The sequence below is a fragment of the Aspergillus alliaceus genome, assembly GCF_009176365.1.
Source record: "Aspergillus alliaceus strain CBS 536.65 unplaced genomic scaffold BDW43scaffold_17, whole genome shotgun sequence".
In the NCBI taxonomy this organism is placed as follows: Eukaryota; Fungi; Ascomycota; class Eurotiomycetes; order Eurotiales; family Aspergillaceae; genus Aspergillus; species Aspergillus alliaceus.
The window spans coordinates 445,269-466,919 of record NW_022474700.1 but is presented as its reverse complement, the minus strand read 5'-3'; the positions used below and the strand labels follow the sequence as shown (position 1 = coordinate 466,919).

Genomic DNA, 21,651 nt, shown 5'->3' with positions numbered 1-21,651 from the left:
GCCTGAAAATATTAAGGCACGCTCTCGTCGCAGAAAAATGGTCTGCTCCGTCCCAGGTCATCATCCCTCCTAAGGAAATAGGAAAGGGTTTGTAAACTCAAATTCCTCCATTTGATTGATCTCATCAATAGATAAGGGCGCCCATAAAGAAGGTCTGTAGGTCGGAAATGATGTTGGTTGTACGATATCAGCCGTGGAATGAGGGCCGCCGATTATCGTGCTGGGTTCCGCAATGTGGTGTTCCATGAAGCTTGGGTCGGGCGGCTCTCCCATTGTTCGACTATAAGATGAAGGTAGGAAGCTGCTTGCCGAAGACATTCTACAGTGTCCGCTGTTGAGCCAGACCTCGTTTTCTCATAGCTCTCGCTCTCGTTTAGAAGCACAGCTGATCTGGAAAGAAGAGTTACAACTGTATGGACCACCTCGGGGGAAATTTCTGGTGCAATTGGATTGAGCCTTGGAATCATCGGTCATAGAGGAGCATCAGCCCGCGCTGGAAGATATGGTGACTACTCCATATAACTACAATTACTGAAGCAACCCTTATCCCATAGTAGCATTCATAGTGATCATAGGGGATCCATGAGAATGCCGTGTTCTCAAAGTAGGTACAGGTCGACAAGAGTTTCGAAAACCCATGCTCTCTTGAATATAATACTGCATAATTATGGAAACGAGAGGAAGAAAGCACGAAAATAAACGAAGAAACTAAGAAATCACCTTGCACTCACAGACTGGCAGCATAAAAAATGGTAGGGGCTTGATAACTAATGTTAGTGAGATCGACTGCCCCCCCTGCCCCGTCACACACACACACACACACACACATAATCTTTCATAGGGATATTGTAGATAAATGCAATAACACCACGCTCTTCACAGATGAAGTGCGGAGCATCGGTGATTCCTTGGGATAAGGCCCTATTCCAGGCTCTCCAAATGACGCAAAATCCGGAACAATTGAAGCCAACTTCCGATTAATAGATCTAGTTCCTAATAAACCTAGACTTATTTTTTCTGACTTCTACTCATTCTATGCTCACCTGAGCTCTTTGCCGGAAGTTATTGTTTCCTTTGTGGTGTCTATCTCGGCCCTGGACTGCCGAATGTTTCGAACCCCTTTTCGGCACAGAAGAGGTTCGGGATACCTTCACAGATGAGACATATGCAAACTTCCTTGTACAGACGGAGGCGGCTTTGGCGCGAGCCGAGTCCAAAGTCGAAGCTACTCCGCCAGAAGTTGGAGATGCGATAATCGTAGTTCTTGGCAAAGTTGAACTAGAGTATGTGAATGTTCACGTCTTCAGATTTCCCCGACCACGCACTGACGAAAAATGATAAAACAGCTTTGACAGGCTATCGCGAGAAACCCAAATTGTCGGATATCCCGTTCTACCCTTGGTGATGCAATTGGTAGAGAACACGCGGGAGGAACTGTCAAAATACATCCATTGGGGCGCTAGCACGCAAGACATTAAGACCGATGCCAGCATGCTTCAGACGGAACGAGGGTTGCAGTTGGTGAAGTAGGAACTGGAGAAGCTCATTGACATTCTGCAAGTCTTGGTAGAGAGATACCGCGATACGTGAGTCGAGCTTCGATTGCAGTTCGTGAAGGAACATCGCATGGCGCTGGTAATCTGTTATCTAGTCCTATGGCCGGCCGAACCCACCTGCAGCATGTCCTTCCTTGTACCTTTGGCTACAAGTGCGCCGTTTTATCTCTCCAGCATTCTTACACGTAGGGAACGGATTTGCGAAATCGAACAGCGGTGTCTGCTTGTGCGGTTTGGTGGGGCAGCGGATACTCTCGCCTCTTTGGGTAGGGATAGGACTGGCATTCGCGTGCGGGCACAATTAGCCAAGGAGCTTGGCTTGGAAGACCCCATGATAACATGGCATGTCGCACGGGATAACATCGCAGAGATCCTGAACTTCCTGGCCGTCGTAGACGGTACTTTGGGTAAGATCGCTCTCGATATAATCCTCATTTCATCAAATGAACCGGATGAGGTGGCCGCGCCGTTCGGAGGTGCGTCATTACCCATGCCACAAAAGCGTGATCCCATCTCCAGCGAAATTATTCTTGCTACAGCAAGCTGCCCCGAGATAGCGCATTCTTGGGATTGGATGCTATGGTTGTCGACTTTAATTGTGCGTCTGGGCCGTGGCATTTAGAGTGGATGGCAATTCCTGAGTCTTCCACATATGTGCTTGGCGCATTACACCAGACTATCTTTGCCCTTTCCGGGCTATGTGTCAAGGACAACTCCCTGAAGAAGAATCTCCACTCCGCGAGGGGCCTGATCGTCGGTGAGACAGTAATGATGGGGCTGGCGCCGTTTTGTCGGCAGACAACGAGCACACGACGTGGTCTACGAGGCGTGTAAATCTGCTAGCGAGCAAGATCGAATCCTGCTCGATGTATTGAAGGAAAGCACGGAGGCATCGGAGAATTTAGATGGGAGCACGCTGGCGGTCCACTGAACTATCTTGGCTCCAGTCAACTCATGGTAGATGACGACGTCCTGAAAAGGGTCACTGGGGGCTAGGTGGGCATATGTGGGTTGTGCGTTAGAATTGTTGAGAGATGGTTAACTTAAATGGAACCACAATAAACGATATCCCTGAATCCGTCACTTGAATATGGAACTTTAGCTAGAAATGAGTCAACAAAGGACAAGTAGTTGAAACAGACGGAGAGTAGGCTTGGATGAGTATGTATCTTACGTACCAAAGAGCTATCCCACGTGATAGGACCATAAACCGAAGGTCTCCACGTCCCCAGGGCTTACGGCCATGCGTCAGCCCTAGCACCGGTGTCAAAATAAGACGGGTTTAAGGCGTATTACAGACATAACTCTTGCGAGCCTCCGGATTAGACCTCTATCCCGACCCCAGAAAACGTACCTCTGTTCAGCTGATGTCTCAGCAGCTGCAGAAATGATGGAAATGGATAGGATGCAGTATAAAAATATCAATATCTGATTCCGTAGCAAGCAGCTCCCACATCCTTCCTTACTACACTATACTATCGCGTGATGTGCCAGTCCAAAGTATAGTCAATGGAGTCACCGCCGTTAATCATGGGCCTTCGTGGAAGTGCTCTTACGCTAGCCCAGCTTCTTATGATCAATGCCCTGCTTCCATTGTATTCGGATGCAACCAACCTAATCTTGGTGGATGGGTTTCAGTGACAGATTTCACACACCGCTTCCCTCGAATAGGCACAGTTCACACTGAAGGAGAAGAGAAGAGCCCAAGTGTTAAGATACAGCGTATCGTGGTAGCAACCTTCACCCTAGGAGCGCTCATCGGATGCCTTTCTTGTTCCTACACCAGTGACAGGTTTGGGTGCCGTCCAGTAATATTCAACTGGGCCATCCTCATCATCGTGCGGAAGGTCCTAGAAGAATCATCGTTCCACCTCGCCCAGCTCATTATCCGTCGAGCCATTCTAGGTGCCGGTGTTGGAATGCTGAGTGGTACAGTGCCGACCTGGCAAAGTGAATTTTCAAGCTCGGCCAAACCGTGGAAAGCATGTCGTTCTGGACGGACGCTTCATCTCTCTCGGATACGTTCTGCAGGCTTGGACCAAGTTGGGTTTAACAAGATTAAGACTCGGTTCCGGTTCGTGGCGACCGCCTATCGCGGTCCCAGCTTTCCTTTCTTTTACAGTTCAAGGGCCTGCCGTTGCACGTAAATTTATAAGCTGCCCCGACTTTACCTATTTATGGCTCTTCGTTTTAGGGGAACTGGCAACCATGCTTATTCATCGTCCTGCATTGACGTTTCAACCGCAAGAGCCACAATTTGCCGATAGCCTACGGTCCCCAAAGGAGGTAACTATGCACCTTATTTTGGCCTTCGAACCGGGCGGAGATACGTTTCTCGTCCCTCACATACGGTAATCAGAGCCCAGTCTTACATCTCGCACTACACACCTGGTGCATCAGCTAGGGGGTACATGGAAAGCTGAAAGACTGGAACCCTTGTCCCTGTCTATAGCATCTCCCGCCTCTAGACTAACGGAATTTGTCTCAACTGGTTCCGCTTCCTGCGATAAATGTCCAACCTTCGGGAACATCGCTGGCCTTCATCGACTTGGTCCCGTCGATACCGACAAGCTAAACGCAGCCATAGGCCGTTTCGCTAGCGAGTAAAGTAAGATAGCTCGTGCAGTCAGTGTTCGAGCAGGCGGCCGCATTCCAGGCTGCTGTGAGACAGGCCGAAGCTTAGAGGAGAAAAATGGCAATAGAGAGATGATGCATTGCGTTGGGGTTTAACAACTACCTGAAAAGTGCTGGGTTGTCAATGATACGAAGGCTTTTCCTTTGGCTCTTAAACCTGATGCCAGAGGTAACCCTCCAAAATGACCTCTTTTTATACGCAATACATTCGAACATGTTCGGTCAACCTCCATGAATAGGCAATGTGTATAGATCCATATGTCTGATCCCAGACGCCTATGTTAATCCCCAGACGTCCGACATGGGTGGCCCAGGAGTCGCCTGAAACGATTGGAAGTGCAAATAACTCTGGTAGGGGGTCGACAAGGAAGCGAGATCAATAGGCGCCTGACCATGGGCCCCTTGGAAAGGGTATCTGACCATAGACTGGCCAGAGAAGAGTTGTTCTCGGATTTTCCTGCCGCAGTGAGTCCAACTGAACCTGTAAGAGGCTGGAGTTTCCGCCTTGCATGGAGTCTTTCTTCGTCCCGATCCGTGTTAGCTATCGCGGTCCTTACCCATAAAACTGAACCGTAACCATACTATAGGCAATTCGATTAAAAAGCTACGCGATGTAGCTATTACTTCTATGTTCATTGTCGTTAACTTACCATCGAAGGCTAACCACGTTACATGGAAAGACGATATCTAATATATGGTGGGAAGGTGATTAATGGCTAGGTAATTGAGCAGGCAAAGGATGCATGAATGCAACTATGGACGACGAAATATTGAGGTACAGTCACTGAACTGGACAGAAAATCGGGGGACCGTACAGAGTAAAGGCCCTAGCTAGCGCAATGATCCCAAAGAGCAAAATATGAACACTGCTACTTGGTAGTGAGTTGGACAATGGATGTAACAAGCTTAGTCTTCCAAACCCAGCCACTGATTAGGCCAAATCGATATGATCATAGTGCCCGTAGCTTGGGAGATCTCCTAACTCGAACTTGCCGTCTCTAGTCGGATATGAGATCGTTCCGTGTGAAGGAATGACCTTTAACGACTCCCACGTCGGATAAGCTGCTGGCGGTCCATGGGACTAGATCAAAATGACAGTCTTCATTAGTACCATATATCAAGAGGAGTGGAGTAGGATATATAGAACTCACCTCGAACTTCACGGTATTATCATTACCTAGAATAACCCAGCGCAAGCGGTTTCGGATCAAGGGAACAATATTTTCAGGCTTCAGGCTGTTGAAACCATGCCACTCCTTACCCTTATGTAGGGTGTAGGTCAATGAGACTTGCGCTGCGGATAGGACACCTTCATTCTTTTGCTTCACACAGTTGTCACAACCTCCTTCATGAGTGCTTCGCAACTTAGTACTAAAGTTGTAGACCCCACCGACAATTTTACGGAACTTTTCGAATTCAAAATAAAATACAATTGTGTACGGGATGCCGTTGAGGGCATATCTATGCCATGTCAGCTTTCATATACGCGGAACGAGACTAGGTGCCTTGATCATCGCATACCGATCATAAACCACGTTGATCACGTAGTCGTCCTGGGCTCTCGCATCATCTCCAAATACGTCGAGGGCAGGCTGGCCGTAGAGCTCATTAATTAGTTTCTTGACCTCTGAAATGGACCGATCCTTGTTTGTTCCTGGCTGCTTCACTGTGTCATAGTCATATCCAAGCTTACGCCATGACTGGGTGTCGTTTGATGTGAAGTACTTATATTTAGTATCCACATGGAATGGTGTGAGAGCATCTACTGGTAAAGGGTCGCCTTGCTGGGGTTTGTCAAACCAGTGGTCTGGGTTCAGAACTTGCCAGATAGCGGTAAGCCGATCAACATTGCTAGATATGATCAACGATTGTTCCTTCCTTCCACTTTGACAACGAGTGTGTACTCACCAGTGATACAGGTAGAAGATTGGATCGAACGATGCCACACCGATACTACTCATATGCCCTGCTCCCCAGAACCTCTCGTCTCCCGAACGAAGATAGTCTGTACCCCCAACCCAATTCTACGACACATCCTGTCAATGCGGATCTTCCTACCAGTGACTTAGAGAGACTTACATGAACGTTGTTGTGAATAAACTCAAGGGACAGTATATCCATCGTCTGTGCTGCGGGAATTTTGCGTGGATTATCCCGGTTGAAGTATTTTGTGGATGCAAATGCGCCCCAGTTACTAAACTTGAATGAGAACAGGCGATGAACTTCATAGGTCAGGGACTCCAGAGGATCATAAGGGGCCTTATTGTCCCTATACCAGGGGTGTACGTTCAGGGCCAGGTTGCTTTTCTTCACATCTTGCCCAGCGTCTTCGGTGCTTGCTGAATCCTTCATCAAGCCATACTTCGTGGTGGATTTGCATTTATCCCACTGTTACCAATTAGCGAGCGAACAAAGATAAAACGAAGTAGGGGCGTACTGGGTAGAAGTTCTTTCCAGTGTCGTCTATCTCTTCCGGCGGAATCTTGAAAGGATCGTCTAACTCTCCCATTAGGGTTTCAGCTGTAAACTTGTAGACAGGATTGGGGACAGTGATTGTCGATAGCGGCTTCGACGGGTCTAGAATTTCAACCATGTCCTTCGTGCAGAGAACTGGCACGCCTAGTGTCCTTGTCCTAGAATCTATGATGCCTTTCGCGAAGTCCCAGTATGGGAGTCGCCACTGTGAAGCCACTTTTTCCCATTCTGGCTTGTGTTCCGCGGGCACTGTTTCTTTGACAATGACTCGCATGAGCTCGTAAAGGCGTTGCTGAGAGGTAATTAGAGAAAAGTCCAGGTCGGTTTGAAAAACGAAACACAAGACGACTCACCTCGTACACGAGCATGTATGGTCGATGCCATGTAGGAAACGTAACGTTATTGTGTACGCAGTACCCACCATTTGGATTGGGCTTGGGAGGATCCTTCTCGTCCCATGTTACAACAGGCTCGTGGTGGATACCTACAAGGTCATCGTCAGTTATGGAATGTATTATCAGCCTCTAGGTTCGCGAGACTAACCAGCAATCTGGAAATAGGAAAGTTTATCCTTGTAGCTAATATTCTGGAACCGCTGTAATGCCAGAATGAAAAGGGACACTTGGACCTGGGCTTGCCGGCTGTTGTCATTGTACCATTCGTCTACTTCGCGGCGGACTGGAATGAATGCGCCTGACTCGACAGGAATACCTGTAATAGCGTAGGACTCTTGGTTTGCCATACTAAGTGAGGGTCTTACGGTGTTTCCGAAGGACCTGATAATGACGCTTGGCTGTGTTGAGACTACTACCTCTTGAGAGCAAAGATGCTAGAGGAAACCAAGGGGTCTAGTCAATATTTGTATCCCTCCATATTCTACGCGCGGCTTATATGCAAACCAGTGCAGCAATGGGTTGGGCCGTCATGTTAGTGCTGTTCGTTCGTGCCTCTGCAGATATGCCCAATACGACGACTATTTCGACCCTATTTTTGCCTTCTGGATGGTTAATATATCGTCAACAGAATCTACACTACCGTATTGGGAATTTGTTGAGTGTATCATATGCCAGGCTGCATGCCTTCCTCCTGCACTCCACCTTAGCTGGCTTGGTATGATTGGCAAAGGAAAATTACCCACATAATCCTTAATAATTTAACGAGAATATCTGCAGATTTAATGTAACCCTACTTGGTCCGGAATCTGCATTGTCGTGCGATTGATAGGCCCAAGCTTTAAACTGATACTCCGTATATACAACACACCGTGTGAGGTATATGGTGGGATAAAGACCTGTGCACAATATTTAGAGAAATGAGGGCATGGAACCTCTCCAGCGCTCAGATACACATGCCTCAAATTTAATTTCACTGTCCCTATCCTGGAAGGGAAGTGCTTGTTTCCATTCGTTTAAAGCCCGCAGCTTGTATTTCCGGGGGATGGTCGACTCACAATAACCCCGAATCCAATGGGTATCCACCACATAATGATATCATGTCCGTGCCATAGGTGGGGCGCAGGTTGGCCAGATCGGTGCGAATTAAGGAGTATACAGTCCTAGACTATCAGCCCTCCGGGCAAACGCTAATGACAGAGTGTGGAGAGTCCTAAATTGCGTGTTACATAGGTACGGTCGAGAAACCAAAGAAACCATGATTTGTAATGTTTACTATGCCTGAATATTGAACAACTGTACTCCTACAAATCAATAGCAAGCTATGGGTGCACGCTGCACGAGAGCACCTCCGTTGCGGAATGAGAATCTACCTACCAGGAAGGTGAAAGAGATATCCACAGCAGTTGAGGATTATCACGCTAAGCTCGATACAAAGAGCAAGCTCCGAAGCGGGCCGTGCTGTGGCTTGCATACTTCCAGAGCCCCTAAGGTCCTATCATATCGCGTGGGCTTAGAGGTAGTACTTTTGTCAAGTCCTCGTTCTTTAAAAATGCTGATACTAGTTTGACCCCTCCTCATTCAGTCTCCCAATTGGAAGCAACGCAACGGAGACCGACGCCATATTGCATAGGTTACTAGCACAGGAGGGCCCATCTAGACGCGAGTCATGCGAAAGGATTATACATAGCTACATATGGCATACATCGTGTTCACCCCAACTTATGACTAAATAGGTCCCACACTTAATACGCAGCATATGCAAGGTAGGGTACTGTATGTCTCTATGGAGAAGGTTGGCGGTTGATCATCGGGGTCTTAGCGATGGCTATGATTGGCATAATGGTTTAGGCGATGATCGCTACAGCAAATCAACATGCCACGCCTGCATATGGAAATACGATTTCACCCTCCACCAGGATAATCTTGACTGGGAGAGGTCCCCGCGTCCCCACGGTTCTAGCCCTGCTACAGTAGGGCGTCGGCCTTAGTCGGATCGGGATACCACTGGCACACTGTCCGGACGAGTTGCATGACCTATACATGGTCTCGGATGTTCGCCATTCTGAACTGGTAACGAAGAGGGCGAAAAGATGCCCGAATGATCTGCACAAAACAGTTCTGGGGGATGATTTTTCGCATTTCTCCGTCGCCCTCTTCTTAACTCTCCCCCCTTCGAGGAAGAGCATGCACTGACACCCCTACTTATAAACATGACCAGATTAACATCCAGGTCATGTAATTGGATGGAATTGATTGTTTCCCAGCAATCTTATGGAGTGATCCATTTAGGTTTCGGAACACTAAGCCGCGGAATTGATGATTTGAGGTGTTCTAGCCAATGAGATTGACGAAAAAAGAAGCCAAAAGACAGAGACGCAAAACTGTGATGTGTGATTAGAGACCTCTAACGGTCCCATTTTTGACAGGAGTGCAGCCAAATCAAGTTTAAGGGACTTTGATGTGCCTGCCCTGCCTAGATTCCTTGAGCCACAAGGAATGGCATATGTTTATTACCTTTTAGGCAGAATTATAAATGAGAGTTGGAACGGCCCATTACCTATCGTCATGTCCTCGGACGGTAACTTCGATCTCAGCTATGGAATCATTGTTGTAACCGGCGGAGGCTCAGGCAAGGCCTTTAGGCTGTTCGCTCACAGTCTACCCCTTTCTAGTCCATCAAGTTATCTATCTTGTAGTGAGGGCCAAGGGAACCAAGATGATCATCGCAGATACAACACTTACTGTAAAGCGAGGACCTTTAGGGTACAGATTTTACGCGACAGAGAGAACCTTTCCTTATAGGAGGCATTTGATAAATGCAGAAAACTTGCAGATATCCACTTTTGGTCCGCTCTCGTATTATCCCGACGTCCTCCGCCAGCAAATATGGGGAGCAGATCTTACGAAGCAAGTCAGACTTTACGTCAATGGCGTACAAAACTGTGCAAAAGCTGACATCTGGTGGGGACTTGGTTGTGGGAGGTCTCCACCTGTAAAGAAGAAGAGCGTGAATGGACACATTCGCAGTAAATTACTTTGGCGTCAGGACACTTTATACACAATACTGTGCTTCTCAGACAAGGCCTATCACGACAATACCTAAGTTATACGAAGCTCAAGGCGGAGAGAGTGAATGGGTTACTACTAAAGCCTAAAGGTATTGCTCACGAAAGCGAACCTCGGCAGATTGTCTTTTTCTTGATTCAAGAAGGCCCGAGGTTGAGAAAGAGATATTTACAAACTAATGTTCGAAAGTATGATACAACTCAAGACGAATTATGATACTACCGTTCCCGGCTCGCCTTCATCCTTATCAATTCAATGCATGGAACTCGCTTACAACTTGCCAACACCCGCGTGGGCCTTGACGTTGTTAGGGACATCCGCGACACCAGTGTGGCCAATCAGGTGAGCCTTGAGGCTGGAGAATGCATTCAGCACCGACTGGTCTGTGCGGTCGGGCCAGGTGCCAGTGCTGCCGCCCTCCCGGTTCCATTCGCAGATGTATTCCAAAGGCGAGAGACAGGCGCCGGCGGAGTTGACGGTGTGGGTGGTATACAACTGAGCGCCCTTCTTGAGAGAGGGGTCGGTCATTGGGGTCTTGACGTTGTCGAAATAGTTACCCTCCAACAGGAGCCAAGTGTTTGTGTCCACGTCGAAGGCGTGGCCATCGATGTTCTGGAAGTAGTTGTTGACTCCGTGGAAATAGATCTTGGACTTGGTGTAGTCGGTGCCCATATGGGGAGCGCGGCCGGAAAGGTCATGAAGCCAGTTCCCAGAGAACGTATACCAATCCTCCAGACCAAGAAGAAGGAGAGACCAGTAGTGCTTGCCATTGCAGCCAGCCGACCACTCGGTGATACCGTCGAACTCATTATTAGAAATGGTAACGTGGCCACCTTTGTTCCAGCCGCTGACAATCATCTGGCGACCGATAAGAGAGAACTAGAGAGAATAACTGTTAGAGGCCTTACGAGACTCAAAAGGGGAAAAGCGCGGAAGGAGGCCAGCCAGCATACCTTGTTATGATCAATCCAGACGTTATCAGTGCCATCCAGGGTGAGAGCATCACCACCCCAAACGTACTGAGGGTTCAAATCCTACCGGAGAATTAGCCTTTGGGACGAGCTTATTGTTGCAAGAATAATGTGATGACCCACCGTGATATGGATGTTCTGGATAATGACATTGTTATGGCCACCCATCACGCGCAAACCCTTGCCCTTGAGAACACCCTTGTTGCCCACGCCCACAATACTCTTGTTGCTGCCAACAGACAGAGGGTTCCTAGCGGCATTGTCGTAGGTGCAAGAAACCCAGGAACCATCGTCGCACTTGTCCTGAATCCAGGCCTGACCCTTGGACGAGCCACCTGGGCACTCCGTGGTCGTCTTTTGACTGCAGCATTTGCCGGTGGTTTTGCCTTCGGTGCCAGTGAAATCCCACTCCCGGTCGATGAGGATGACACGCGGGACATCGTCACTGATCCAGTTTTTTAACCTGTTTCCTACATTAGATAGACTCTTTCTGATCACCAGATTTTGCAACTTACTCTTCGAGACTGGAAGGTGTTTGGAGCTTTGCGTTTCCTCCTCCCGTCGTTCCTTGAGCAAATCCGAAGGCCGAGCCCTTGACCCCGGCTGCGTTGACAGGGCTTAGCAGCAGAGCCGCCAGCATGGGAAGGATAACGGAATACATTTTGCGTTTATGATCGATCAACCTGCTCTGAATGCGTGGTCTCGGTTCTCTTCTGAAAACCCTCCTTCAGGTCGTCGTTCCTAGACGGACTTTATAAGCGGTAATGGTGTCTGTGCACTTGACTCGTGGCATTGAACACCCATCTCATAGCCCCCTGCGCAAGTTCGCCGTTGCCCCATCAGGTCTCAGTTTAAGAACAGGTGATGGAGACCTTGTCAGTGTCCCGGAACCTTTTGCGGAAGGGTTCGTATGGCATCCCAGTTTACCGAACTATCAAACGAAATTGGGGCAGGGGAAGGGGTTGGTCTTGGCATAATTTACCTCAAACCGCAAACGCTTGAATGTCAGACATAAATTCATGCCGGTAGAAATCTTCCGATGCTATCGGTTGTTCAAAAGCTCGTCTCCCCCACCGGACTAAGACCCAACGCGGCTCTTTAACCGACGGAGTGGATCTCCGTGGCCTTTTTTAGGCCTCGCCATCACTCTTTCTTTTCCTTCCGGCCAATCGCACCACGGTTAACTCTTAATACAGGCTGTTATAGTTGTTCACTCCGCTCAGTCCACCGCTAGGGCTTTCTCAGGGACCAGGTCCTTCGGGCTGAGTCCGGAAATGATCAGTCGTCTTCCACCGAACGCTACGCTTCTAGATAATGACCTTGACAGAATCCCAGCCTGAGCCCGGATCACCGGCAGACGGGCAGCAGCCGAAAGACAAGGATTCTCTGATTAGTGATATTGGCGTACCACCTATCTGCCACGACGGACCCTTGAGGGCCACTTTTAGAAAGAACTAACGCCGGCCGTCAACCCTAAAGATTGAGACGAGATCCTTCTTCAGTCTAGACCTGCACAAGCATACAAATGTCTCTCTGTTCCATCCAACGTTGGACTAGTGAAAATAGCCAGCCATGGTGCGGCTTTGAGTCCCTGGTTTTGACCGGGTCACCAACCGCGAGGCTTTCTCGTGCTACATTGGAATCAATAGTGACATTTCCAATTTAACTGGGGTTAACTAGTCAGCCTAGAAGAGACATCGTGGCGCCGTATAATTTCTTCAGATATAGCTCATGTTTAAGAGTAGTCTTGCACATGAACACGGACAGGTGAATGAAATGAAGAGTCGTAAATGGGGAATAAGTCCTCTTTTCGCCCTCGTCAGAGATTGCAAAGTCCTTTAGTGATATGATACAAGATCGCCCGTATATTCCGAGACTATTCTCCTTCTCGAACGTGGGCTCTCTTGCATTATTGAATAAATATAATTACCACCAAGACTCTTATCCACAAGACAAGGTACATGTGATCACCGCGGCACTCAAGGTAGCTTGCGGATGAACATCTTCAGCCCTGAGGGACGCAACCATCCTCCGTCACAACCGATAAGTCTGGTAGGAGGAGTGGTGAGCGATAGCCCTGGCACTCTCACTCTTCAAGCCACGACTACCCTACTCCTTCATTCCACGACGTTCACGTAAAGTCGCTTGCAACATCAATCCTCATTCACCCGTGCTAACCTGACTCTCCTGTGGATCGAATGTGAGCTCCCGGCTGTCCGGAATCCAGTCGCCAAGAACCGTAGCCCCTTCATTGCTCCTTGCATCATCTGACTGAAACGCAATCTCGAATAATGCGCTATATGTGTTGACTGGGAGCCGTTTCGTTGTCTCCCCCGCAAAGGCTCTCATATTTAATACTTGGGCACATATCGCATTCGTCCGGGTCAGCCGAACCACGGATCAATATCAGGACAGAGTATTCTTTATTGTTCATGCACTGAATCAGGTGTATACGAGTGTCATTTCAGAGAAGGCTTGGTCTGTATGGTCTTATCGTTTAATACAGCGTAGGTCGTTCCTTTTTCATCCGTGATGGCGGTGCGGGGATAGTGGTGGCGAACCAATACTGGAGTCACTCGGTCGGCTTATTGCATGGGGTAGAAAGGTAGGAGAAAAGCCAGTTGGCTCATTGGATGTAAATTCATGGGATATACGAAGGTGGTTGCCTTAATCCAACTACAATGCCGATTTGGCGTAAGTTCACATAAGCATGCTTTTCGGTTCACTAGAGAAGAGCCTTTGGATAGACCTACATCACAAAACGGTCCCCTTAGTATACTTCCAGCACCTATTCGCCATTTCTGCGATGGATATTGGTATAAGCCACATATTCATCCTCTATGTCGGGTAATAATCGAATTCTCTCCATTAACCACAAAGTCTAATTTGTGACTATGTATATGTATTTCCTTTCCCGAATGCACAAGATAGAAACCTATCGCTTTCCAAAGTAAGCCGGGCGAGGGTCTATAATCAAAAATGACATCTACAGCGAGATCGACAGGCTTAGAGAGCCATCATAATACTGGCAACGGCCGCCGATATGGCGATATGAGAGATTACATGGCTTCATCCCAGTTTCAGCCGCATCGGGCTCGCCAGGCAATTCAAGATGCTCACATGAAGCGGATCCCGTCTCTTATCGGCTACTATGCCGGTCTGGCGGTACCTATTACGCGATGGCTGGCACCCATGGGGTTTGACTGGGAACATAGCGCGATGAACGTCGAAACGGACTACGGTATGTCCATTGTACATACCATTGTATGCCACCCACATAAACTATGTGGAATCCTAACATCTGTGCGCAGATGGTTCATGAGACAGCCTTCATGAGCAACGGACGCACAATTCCATTTGTGCGGTGAGTTGCGCCAGCATTTGCTCCCAGTTTGAATGTAGGTTGCCCCGGCTGACCTACCGGACCACCAGAGTGCCGGGGCACAACGAGGCCATGATCGCTTACGCGCTCGGTGCTGGTGCCTCGATCGTGGCTCCTTACGTCGAAACCGTGGAGCAGGCCAAACCTATCGTCAGCGCAGTCAAATTCGGCAGAAGGAATAACGGCAGCAGGTCTGCACCGCCATTCCGATATTTGGCGGGCCTGACCGATACCCTCTGAACGGCCAGGCAGCCGTCATAATTCAAATTGAATCACTAGAGGCTATTCAGAATCTGGATGCTATTCTTACCGAGGTTCCGGAAATCGACGCCGTTTGGCTGGGGGCTTTAGATGCTCGTGTCAGGGACTCCTGTCATGTACGGCTCTGAGCCCGAGTGGTTGGAGGCTGTTGTGCTCTATCGCGCTACTGTTGAAAAGCACAATAAGCCACATGCTGGTATCACGTTGGCAAAGGGAGACGAGCTACGCAAGGTTGCGTCGAAAACGGCAATGTGCATCACAGCAGCTGATACGCTGAAACTGGGAGAGTTGATGGGGGACTTAGCCGCTTCGAAAGAGACCCTTACTCTGAAATGAGCAGGTATGTGTTGTGGTGCTTTGGGTTTCCCTGAGAGTCTGGTAGGCTCAAGAATACCCATCTTAATCGCGGCTTGAGAGCGCAATGGTCAATAAGAGGATATAGTATTCAATAGTGTCAATGCCTCTGTGCCGCGCCGGAAAACTGCAATTACGGACCAAATGCGAGTTTTTATAGAAGGCTGGATCAAAATTCAACCTGCTCGTACCTCAAGGCGGGGGGTAACCATCGCAGTCTACATATCTAGATGTAAAAAGATTCATGTGTATATATGAAATTCACCTATCCCGAGACATAAACTTCTTCAGTGACACCCACCTTCGGGCGAGTCAGTACCCTAGAAATACTGACTGTCGTCTAGCTTCTGACAGACTAAGCGACCCACGATCGAAACAGCCTCAATAAAAATGAGCGCTACTCATGCACCGAAGTTTAGTTGCCGATCCCAGCCTAGTACTAATAAGCTAGGAACGACTCGCCAAGCTCCCCAGCGTTCTTGGTCTTCACCTGCTGACATCCAGTCATGACAGCAAATATGCGCACCCACTCAGTATCACTCGTGTTTCTCCACTTATGCAGCGTAGATCTCTGGAGCACCATATCGCCGGGCTTGATTATACGGGTATCGTTGCTCGACAGTGTGAGCTCCAGTTCCCCTTTCAGCAAGATGACGATGTCCACGCTCACGGTACGATGCATGGGGCTTTCCAAGCCTGGAGGCATGTCGAGATACCAGAAGTTCGAGCCGCCGTTGGATTTCACCAGAGCGGGCTTCTCGTTCAGGGCATTTTGGTAGGACTGGAGGTCGGCCTCGTCGCTGAGCTGCACCGGAGGCGGCTCTGTGGTGTATGCGAGTCTTTGGACGACGCCCGGGATACCATCGGCAACTGGTATATTGGTTGATAATGCAGTAGAGAAGAAGGAGTCGCCATCATCGTTGTTATCTGTGATGTAGCGGTTGGGGGCTAGGAAGGAGCTAGCGGTCATTCTCGCAGTTTTGTCTGGATTGATAATACTGGCTGTGAAATGAAAGGAAATGAGGCGTAGAGCTACAGACAATCACAGGATATTATCGCTGAGTGAGAACCATAGGCCCAAATGAAGTGGGAGCGTGGCTTATATGTATAAGGCCATGCAGCTTCGCCCCTCAGGTCGTTAGCGGGTCGTACAATTACACATTCTTAGCCAACAATATCGTCTTTGTTGTACTACTCTCAATGCCTTTGGAAGGCAACTCCAACCTCACTCGAAAACCCCGCGGCTAATTGGGCTAGAGGGGCCAAGTCTATACCACACTCGGTTTAGAAGCTGTATCCCTCCGTCCAGTTTACACGGATGAGCCACTTACATGCGATTCCTATTCCCGAGATATTTGGGCATCATTCCTTCGGCTTAATAATTCAAACTCACCGTCAAAGCCGGTAATGGCCAAGCGACCTTTCCCTCATCAGTGACTGACCTAGCTATTAATAAAGTTTCGTCTCAGCTTCCTTATTACAGACCCCGATATTCTTCTCGAACCGCTCGGGATGCCAACTTGGGAGCGCGGAACGACAATTTATTGGCCTCTGTGGGTTATGAGTTGGTTGAAGGGGACGTCTCCTTCTCATTACTTCAGACTTGGACGGTCTTCACGGGACGATATCCGATATTCCACCCGCGCCGAGGGTACTGCCAGGGAGATATAAGGCGGCTGTTGCGTGTGCTACTTGTCGTCGCTGCAAAGTCAAATGTGATGGAGTTCGTCCAGGTGCTGAAATACCCTTATGTATTTGGGCTCAGGTCCTCGGGAGCTGACGAACCGCGTTTGCAGCGTGTGGTAGATGTCGAAAAAGGGATGATCTCAGACAAACTTGTACCTATACTCGTTGCTCTCACACCCACGGCATCATATTAGCTCCCCAAAACAAAGCCGGTGTTGTGCCCTCGAGTCAGCCGACTCCTGCCGGTTCATCGTATGCGGAATCAGCACAGCAGGATGTTGTTGAAGACGCAAGAATTGGGCTCGGCGGCCGTCCCGGCGCCTTTGTCTCCAATGTTCAAGCAGCCATTGATGCAAAACTTGAGCTCCCTTCCGGCCAAAAGTGCTTACGGATTCCAATGGTAGATGCGCCATTGTTCGGATCGATTTGCACTCGACAAGCCCTCGATGGTAGTTACGTTCACGCGGATAATGTATTACCACCGCGCAAGCAAACGGATGGACTGGTAATCTTTTACTGGCGGCATATGGAGCCTTTTGAACCGCTTCTTGACTAGGAACGCTTTTTTCACTCCTATCAAGCCCTGTTCTCGGGAAGTGACGTTGGCTGCGATGAACGGATCTTCATCAGTACTCTGCACGCCATATGTGCAATATTCACTCAGCTACAGGGATCTATCCTACCAGAACAGAGAAATGAATCTAGCAGCACATTCTTTTTGCGTTCATATTCTGTCCTGCGTCTGGAGGTCATTCTCTGGGAAGCCGGGTCACTTGAACTTGTTCAATGCTTGCTCCTCATAGCGCAGTACCTGCGGTGTACAAGCAAGCTCACCAAACTTGGATGGCTTTAGACTCAGCGATGCGGATAGGACAGAGCCTTGGCCTCCATCTGTCCGACAATCTCTTGCTGCTGTAGAAGTGACAGGGTGCTGAAACAAAAGGTTTGACAATACTCCGTGTTTATGGAGAGGTATTGAACAAGCTATCCTTCCCACAGTCTAACATCTTCCTGCTGATCACAATGTAGGAGCTTGTCGTGGACTCTTGGACGTGCTTTATCTATCCCGTTGGTTACTTCGTTCTCGTTGATTAGTATTCCACGGGGCGGCCGTAATTTAGCAGAGCGCATGATGGAGTCGCCATCCATCTATCTTCTATATGGCAAGAGCTCGATGATCTAACGGGCCAGATAATGCTGCTACATGCGCTCAACACTAGTTGTGATGCAACAAGACTGGGTCAGTCTCAGTTGACCCAACAAATCGATCCAGGAGTTGCAATGCAGTTCGACGAGCGTTTGGCTAAATTATATACGTCGTTCAGTTTCATCCAATAGCCCACCGGTGACAGCTCGACTGAATGATCTATTGTATTTCGACTTTGGTATGTAAAAGCCTCCTACTTGACAAGGTATTCCACAATGGTAGTTGCTGATTCCCGTTGCTCAAGACTCACACACGCTCGCGTACTACTCTTCAGGCCCATGTTATCCCGCTTTTGTCGTGGTTATTCGCCAGCTGAAGGACATCCTACCCCAGTCGACCGCCGACTGGGTGACCACATCCTACAAGGCTGCGCCATGCTTTGTGTCGAAAGCGCCAAGAAGCTCATCACCTTAGTGTGCGACAACTACCGGTCAAGCGCCGCCATTGGGATCTTGCCTTGGTGGTACCGCGTCTTCTATCTCTATGCTGCATCGCAGATCTTGATTGCGGCGATGCTACGGGCGGATGTTTTCGCGCCCATGGTTTCAGATTCCTGGTACCAAGCTATGTCGGCCTTTAGTGCGCATAAGCATCTTAGCCCGGCTGTGATGGAATACAGTTTGGCGTTTCGACAATTGTGGCGAAATGTGACGGATATGTATCTTTCTGATAGTGAAGTGAATGGTTCGTCCGGGAGACCCTCAGATGTGCCTTTTCAGGGCTTTTTTCAGGATCTGAGTTTCGATATTGCAAGTCCGGCTTTGGGTATGGAGGGCGTGGGTTGGATGGATACTATTAACTGGAACCTTTGAGCTAGTGGCAAAGTACACCTGTAGGCAAAAGACAAGTTGATAGACTCTATCTAGCGTTAAGGGCTATCCCTGTCAACAATACTTCCTAGGTGGGACACACGGATTGTCAAGATAATGGAGATCCTGCTGTTGTAGTGAAAAGCCCTGTTCTCCGCTGGATATCTCTTAGCCTTGCATAATCGCTGCATATCGCTTACATCGACCCACATGGCGCAAGAGTCTCGGATTCAACAATATGTGAGCATCAGCATGTTGCATTAACATAGCTTATGTTCATCATTTTAACCTCTGCGTCACGTACACTGTCTAGGAATTGACCCCTGGTCTCCATTGTAAGCTGGTTGCATATTAACTGAGATGTGTTATAGGGGGTGACTTGATATATAAGCCTGTCGAATCCCCCTGGTATGCCTTATCGAGTCAATCTTGCTAGTACAAATCATACCCTACGACCAATGGCAGGATTTTATTCGGTATTCATCACGGCTCTCCCGGGCTGCCTCCCAGCCATCGCTATAGCCAATCCAGGAAGCAATCCCACTTCGCCCGAATGCATCCAAGCTGTGCGTACACTAACATTCAATGTGAACAGCCTTCTAACCCAGTGCAGTGTTCCCTTCTGCGAGACACATTCCCCCCAAATACCTACTTTCCCGGTAACCCCAACATAACAGTCTGGGATGCAAAACAAGAAACCCTCTCGGCCTGCTGGATCCGACCCTCCTCACCCGCCAACGTCTCAGCCACCCTAAACACCATAACCAATATCTCCTGCCGATTCACCTTAAAAGGCGGCGCCCACGCCCGAGACCCAGACGACTCCGTCTCCGCGAGCGGCAACACAATCGACATGCAAAAGATGAAAGCCATCGAGCCTTCGCCCGATCGAAAGACAGTCAAACTTGGAGCTGGTCACGCCCTCCTGAGCATCTACCACGGCCTGGAAAAGTACAATCTTACCACGCTCGGGGGCCGAGTCGCGGATGTAGGGCTGGCCGGGTTCGTTCTCAGCCGGGGGGTTTCGCATCTCTCGCCTCGGTATGAACTTGCTGTGGACAATGTTTTGGAGTATGAGGTAAGCCAAAATATACTTGTTTCACCAGGTTATATTTAATGCTATGAGGGGTCAGTTTGATGTAGCTCGTTTTGCCGAATAGTACTGTTGCGATTGTGAATCAGGCGACGCAGCCGGATTTGTACTTTGCGCTGAGGGGTGGGATGAATAATTTTGGATTGTCACGCATTTTACGATGAAGGCTGTCCCGCAGGGGCCGATGCTTGGTGGATCTAGGACATACACTGCTGATAAAAGGGATGTCATCGTGAAAGGAGCTTTCTGGCTGACGACGGATTGGAAGAATGATACGGCTATGGCGTTTTATTATAGCTTTGGGTACGACCAACGGATAGATGATTTCTCTCTTGCGGTTTCACAGGAATATTCCCTCCCGGTATTGACTCCGGCGCCGTTTAAGGATCTAAATCAGATCCCGTATGAGTCGAGTACTGTTCGCATCGACTGGAATAGTCGGCTCAGTGTTGAGGGTGCTACGGCAACGCCGCCTGGTGGTCGGTATGAATTCGTGGGCAGTGGAAATCGATGATCTGGAGCTAACTGGTCATAGGAATCTGTTCGCTACTATTACCTACTATCCGTCCGATGATCTCGAAAGACAACTTCAGGGTATCATGGCGGAAGAAATACAGTCGATCAAGAAGAGTCCTGGGTTCTATCCGAATCTGGTTATCCAACCTCTGTATGAGGCTGCTATTCGCGCTCAGAAAGACAGAGGAGGCAGTGCTACCGGTATAGCGGCCAATGGACGACTGACCGGTATATAAAAATTACCTCCACTTCGCTCTAACGTAGCAGGTTTGCCAAATAGACACATGCTAACTATACTGTAGTTGTGCTGTTAACTGCATTATGGGAAAACGCCCAGGATGATGCTCAGATGAATGCTTTCGCGCGGAAATGGGTGGAAAGATCTACTGCTGCCACCAAAAATGCCGGAAAACATCGTCCTTGGCTCTATATCAATTATGCAAGTCCGGGCCAGGACCCCTTTCTCGGCTATGGAAAGGCAAATCTGCAGAGGCTGAGAGATATTCACAGGGAGGTTGACCCCCAGGGCTTATTCACATCACATGGGCTGTGTAGGGGTATTTCAAGTTACAATAAGCTATGCGAGCTGTGTTTGAACTATGTAGTATAGTTTCTGCTCAATCATAGATAGATGTATTTGCATTCAGATCTTCTTACACCGCATGATCAGGGTGATTTTGCACCTGCACATGGAAGGGCTTCTGACACAAGGGGCAGGTGTAATGATAATTCAAGAACCATGTTTCCAAGCAGTGGCTATGAAAGACATGGCGACATGACAGAGTGTGAATCGGGCTAGTTTTAGCAACCGGCTCCAGACAAATCGCGCTAAGATGTTGTCAATCCGAATGCCGATGGCTCATCAACATGAGATATCAACGCGGGAATGGGATGGACTTACCAGTCAAAGATTCGGTCATACGCTTTTAGGGGATCTCGTTCGGTTTGTACGGATCTCCACCAACTATTAAATGGCTTAGTAGGCGCGACGCGCTCCAGCAGATTGAGTCGTCTCTCTTCCTCTGTAGCTGTGGGCGCCGAGAAGGACGGGTCTAAGATGGTGCTAAGGTCCAGATGCAGAGTGGTGATATAGTAGCTTCTCAAGAGGATCCTATTAGTAGATCTTAACGATTAGTTCTGCGCGTACGATCATCAGCCGATGACATAGTGTTATGCTATGCTACGTCAGGGTTTATCGGAACAGTTACCAACCAGATGGCTGTGACAACATATACCAGAGCGCAGA

General features: G+C 48.8%; 8 protein-coding genes across 8 annotated transcripts; 5 read left to right on the top strand and 3 right to left on the bottom strand.

Annotated features, from left to right (window-relative positions):
* Window positions 1-588: 588 nt before the first annotated feature.
* Window positions 589-2,487, top strand: BDW43DRAFT_299737 (L-Aspartase-like protein; the record flags this gene model as incomplete). Its single annotated transcript, XM_032044772.1, has 6 exons — window positions 589-604; window positions 1,133-1,283; window positions 1,347-1,526; window positions 1,710-2,036; window positions 2,096-2,313; window positions 2,363-2,487. The coding sequence occupies 6 exons, from the start codon at window positions 589-591 to the stop codon at window positions 2,485-2,487; spliced, it is 1,017 nt and encodes a 338-aa protein (XP_031901230.1).
* Window positions 2,488-5,121: 2,634 nt separating this feature from the next.
* On the bottom strand, window positions 5,122-7,407 carry tyr1 (tyrosinase; the record flags this gene model as incomplete). Its single annotated transcript, XM_032046934.1, has 8 exons — window positions 5,122-5,271; window positions 5,342-5,651; window positions 5,712-6,041; window positions 6,099-6,214; window positions 6,270-6,578; window positions 6,628-6,957; window positions 7,019-7,149; window positions 7,209-7,407. 8 exons carry the CDS (start codon window positions 7,405-7,407, stop codon window positions 5,122-5,124), a joined length of 1,875 nt encoding a protein of 624 aa, XP_031901229.1.
* Window positions 7,408-10,238: 2,831 nt separating this feature from the next.
* Window positions 10,239-12,146, bottom strand: BDW43DRAFT_274036 (pectin lyase fold/virulence factor). Its single transcript, XM_032041694.1, has 4 exons — window positions 11,613-12,146; window positions 11,221-11,560; window positions 11,080-11,160; window positions 10,239-11,005 (listed from the first exon to the last, which is right to left on the bottom strand). The coding sequence occupies exons 1-4, from the start codon at window positions 11,756-11,758 to the stop codon at window positions 10,397-10,399; spliced, it is 1,176 nt and encodes a 391-aa protein (XP_031901228.1). The 5' UTR covers window positions 11,759-12,146; the 3' UTR covers window positions 10,239-10,396.
* A 1,930-nt stretch (window positions 12,147-14,076) lies between these two features.
* On the top strand, window positions 14,077-15,076 carry BDW43DRAFT_310403 (Pyruvate/Phosphoenolpyruvate kinase-like domain-containing protein; the record flags this gene model as incomplete). The annotated part of the gene is made up of 5 exons (XM_032046933.1): window positions 14,077-14,349; window positions 14,409-14,461; window positions 14,530-14,629; window positions 14,671-14,856; window positions 14,918-15,076. 5 exons carry the CDS (start codon window positions 14,077-14,079, stop codon window positions 15,074-15,076), a joined length of 771 nt encoding a protein of 256 aa, XP_031901227.1.
* Window positions 15,077-15,533: 457 nt separating this feature from the next.
* BDW43DRAFT_310402 (cupin domain-containing protein) lies at window positions 15,534-16,064 on the bottom strand (the record flags this gene model as incomplete). Its single annotated transcript, XM_032046932.1, has 1 exon — window positions 15,534-16,064. One exon carries the CDS (start codon window positions 16,062-16,064, stop codon window positions 15,534-15,536), a length of 531 nt encoding a protein of 176 aa, XP_031901226.1.
* Window positions 16,065-17,036: 972 nt separating this feature from the next.
* Window positions 17,037-17,514, top strand: BDW43DRAFT_274035 (uncharacterized protein; the record flags this gene model as incomplete). The annotated part of the gene is made up of 1 exon (XM_032041693.1): window positions 17,037-17,514. A coding segment is annotated over exon 1 (155 nt), but the record flags the coding sequence as incomplete, so codon positions are not given.
* Window positions 17,515-18,202: 688 nt separating this feature from the next.
* BDW43DRAFT_310401 (fungal specific transcription factor domain-containing protein) lies at window positions 18,203-18,799 on the top strand (the record flags this gene model as incomplete). Its single annotated transcript, XM_032046931.1, has 1 exon — window positions 18,203-18,799. The coding sequence occupies one exon, from the start codon at window positions 18,203-18,205 to the stop codon at window positions 18,797-18,799; it is 597 nt and encodes a 198-aa protein (XP_031901224.1).
* A 455-nt stretch (window positions 18,800-19,254) lies between these two features.
* On the top strand, window positions 19,255-20,981 carry BDW43DRAFT_299734 (uncharacterized protein; the record flags this gene model as incomplete). Its single annotated transcript, XM_032044771.1, has 7 exons — window positions 19,255-19,362; window positions 19,410-19,874; window positions 19,940-20,034; window positions 20,091-20,372; window positions 20,425-20,606; window positions 20,708-20,919; window positions 20,961-20,981. 7 exons carry the CDS (start codon window positions 19,255-19,257, stop codon window positions 20,979-20,981), a joined length of 1,365 nt encoding a protein of 454 aa, XP_031901223.1.
* Window positions 20,982-21,651: the final 670 nt, after the last annotated feature.

Excerpts from the sequence above, each read along its gene's own strand:
- BDW43DRAFT_274036 (XM_032041694.1), bottom strand. The coding sequence starts at position 11,758 with ATGTATTCCGTTATCCTTCCCATGCTGGCGGCTCTGCTGCTAAGCCCT. Across the intron at positions 11,161-11,220 it reads TCCAGAACATCCATATCACG|GATTTGAACCCTCAGTACGT; the intron begins GTGGGTCATCAC and ends ATTCTCCGGTAG. Across the intron at positions 11,006-11,079 it reads TCTGGATTGATCATAACAAG|TTCTCTCTTATCGGTCGCCA; the intron begins GTATGCTGGCTG and ends TATTCTCTCTAG.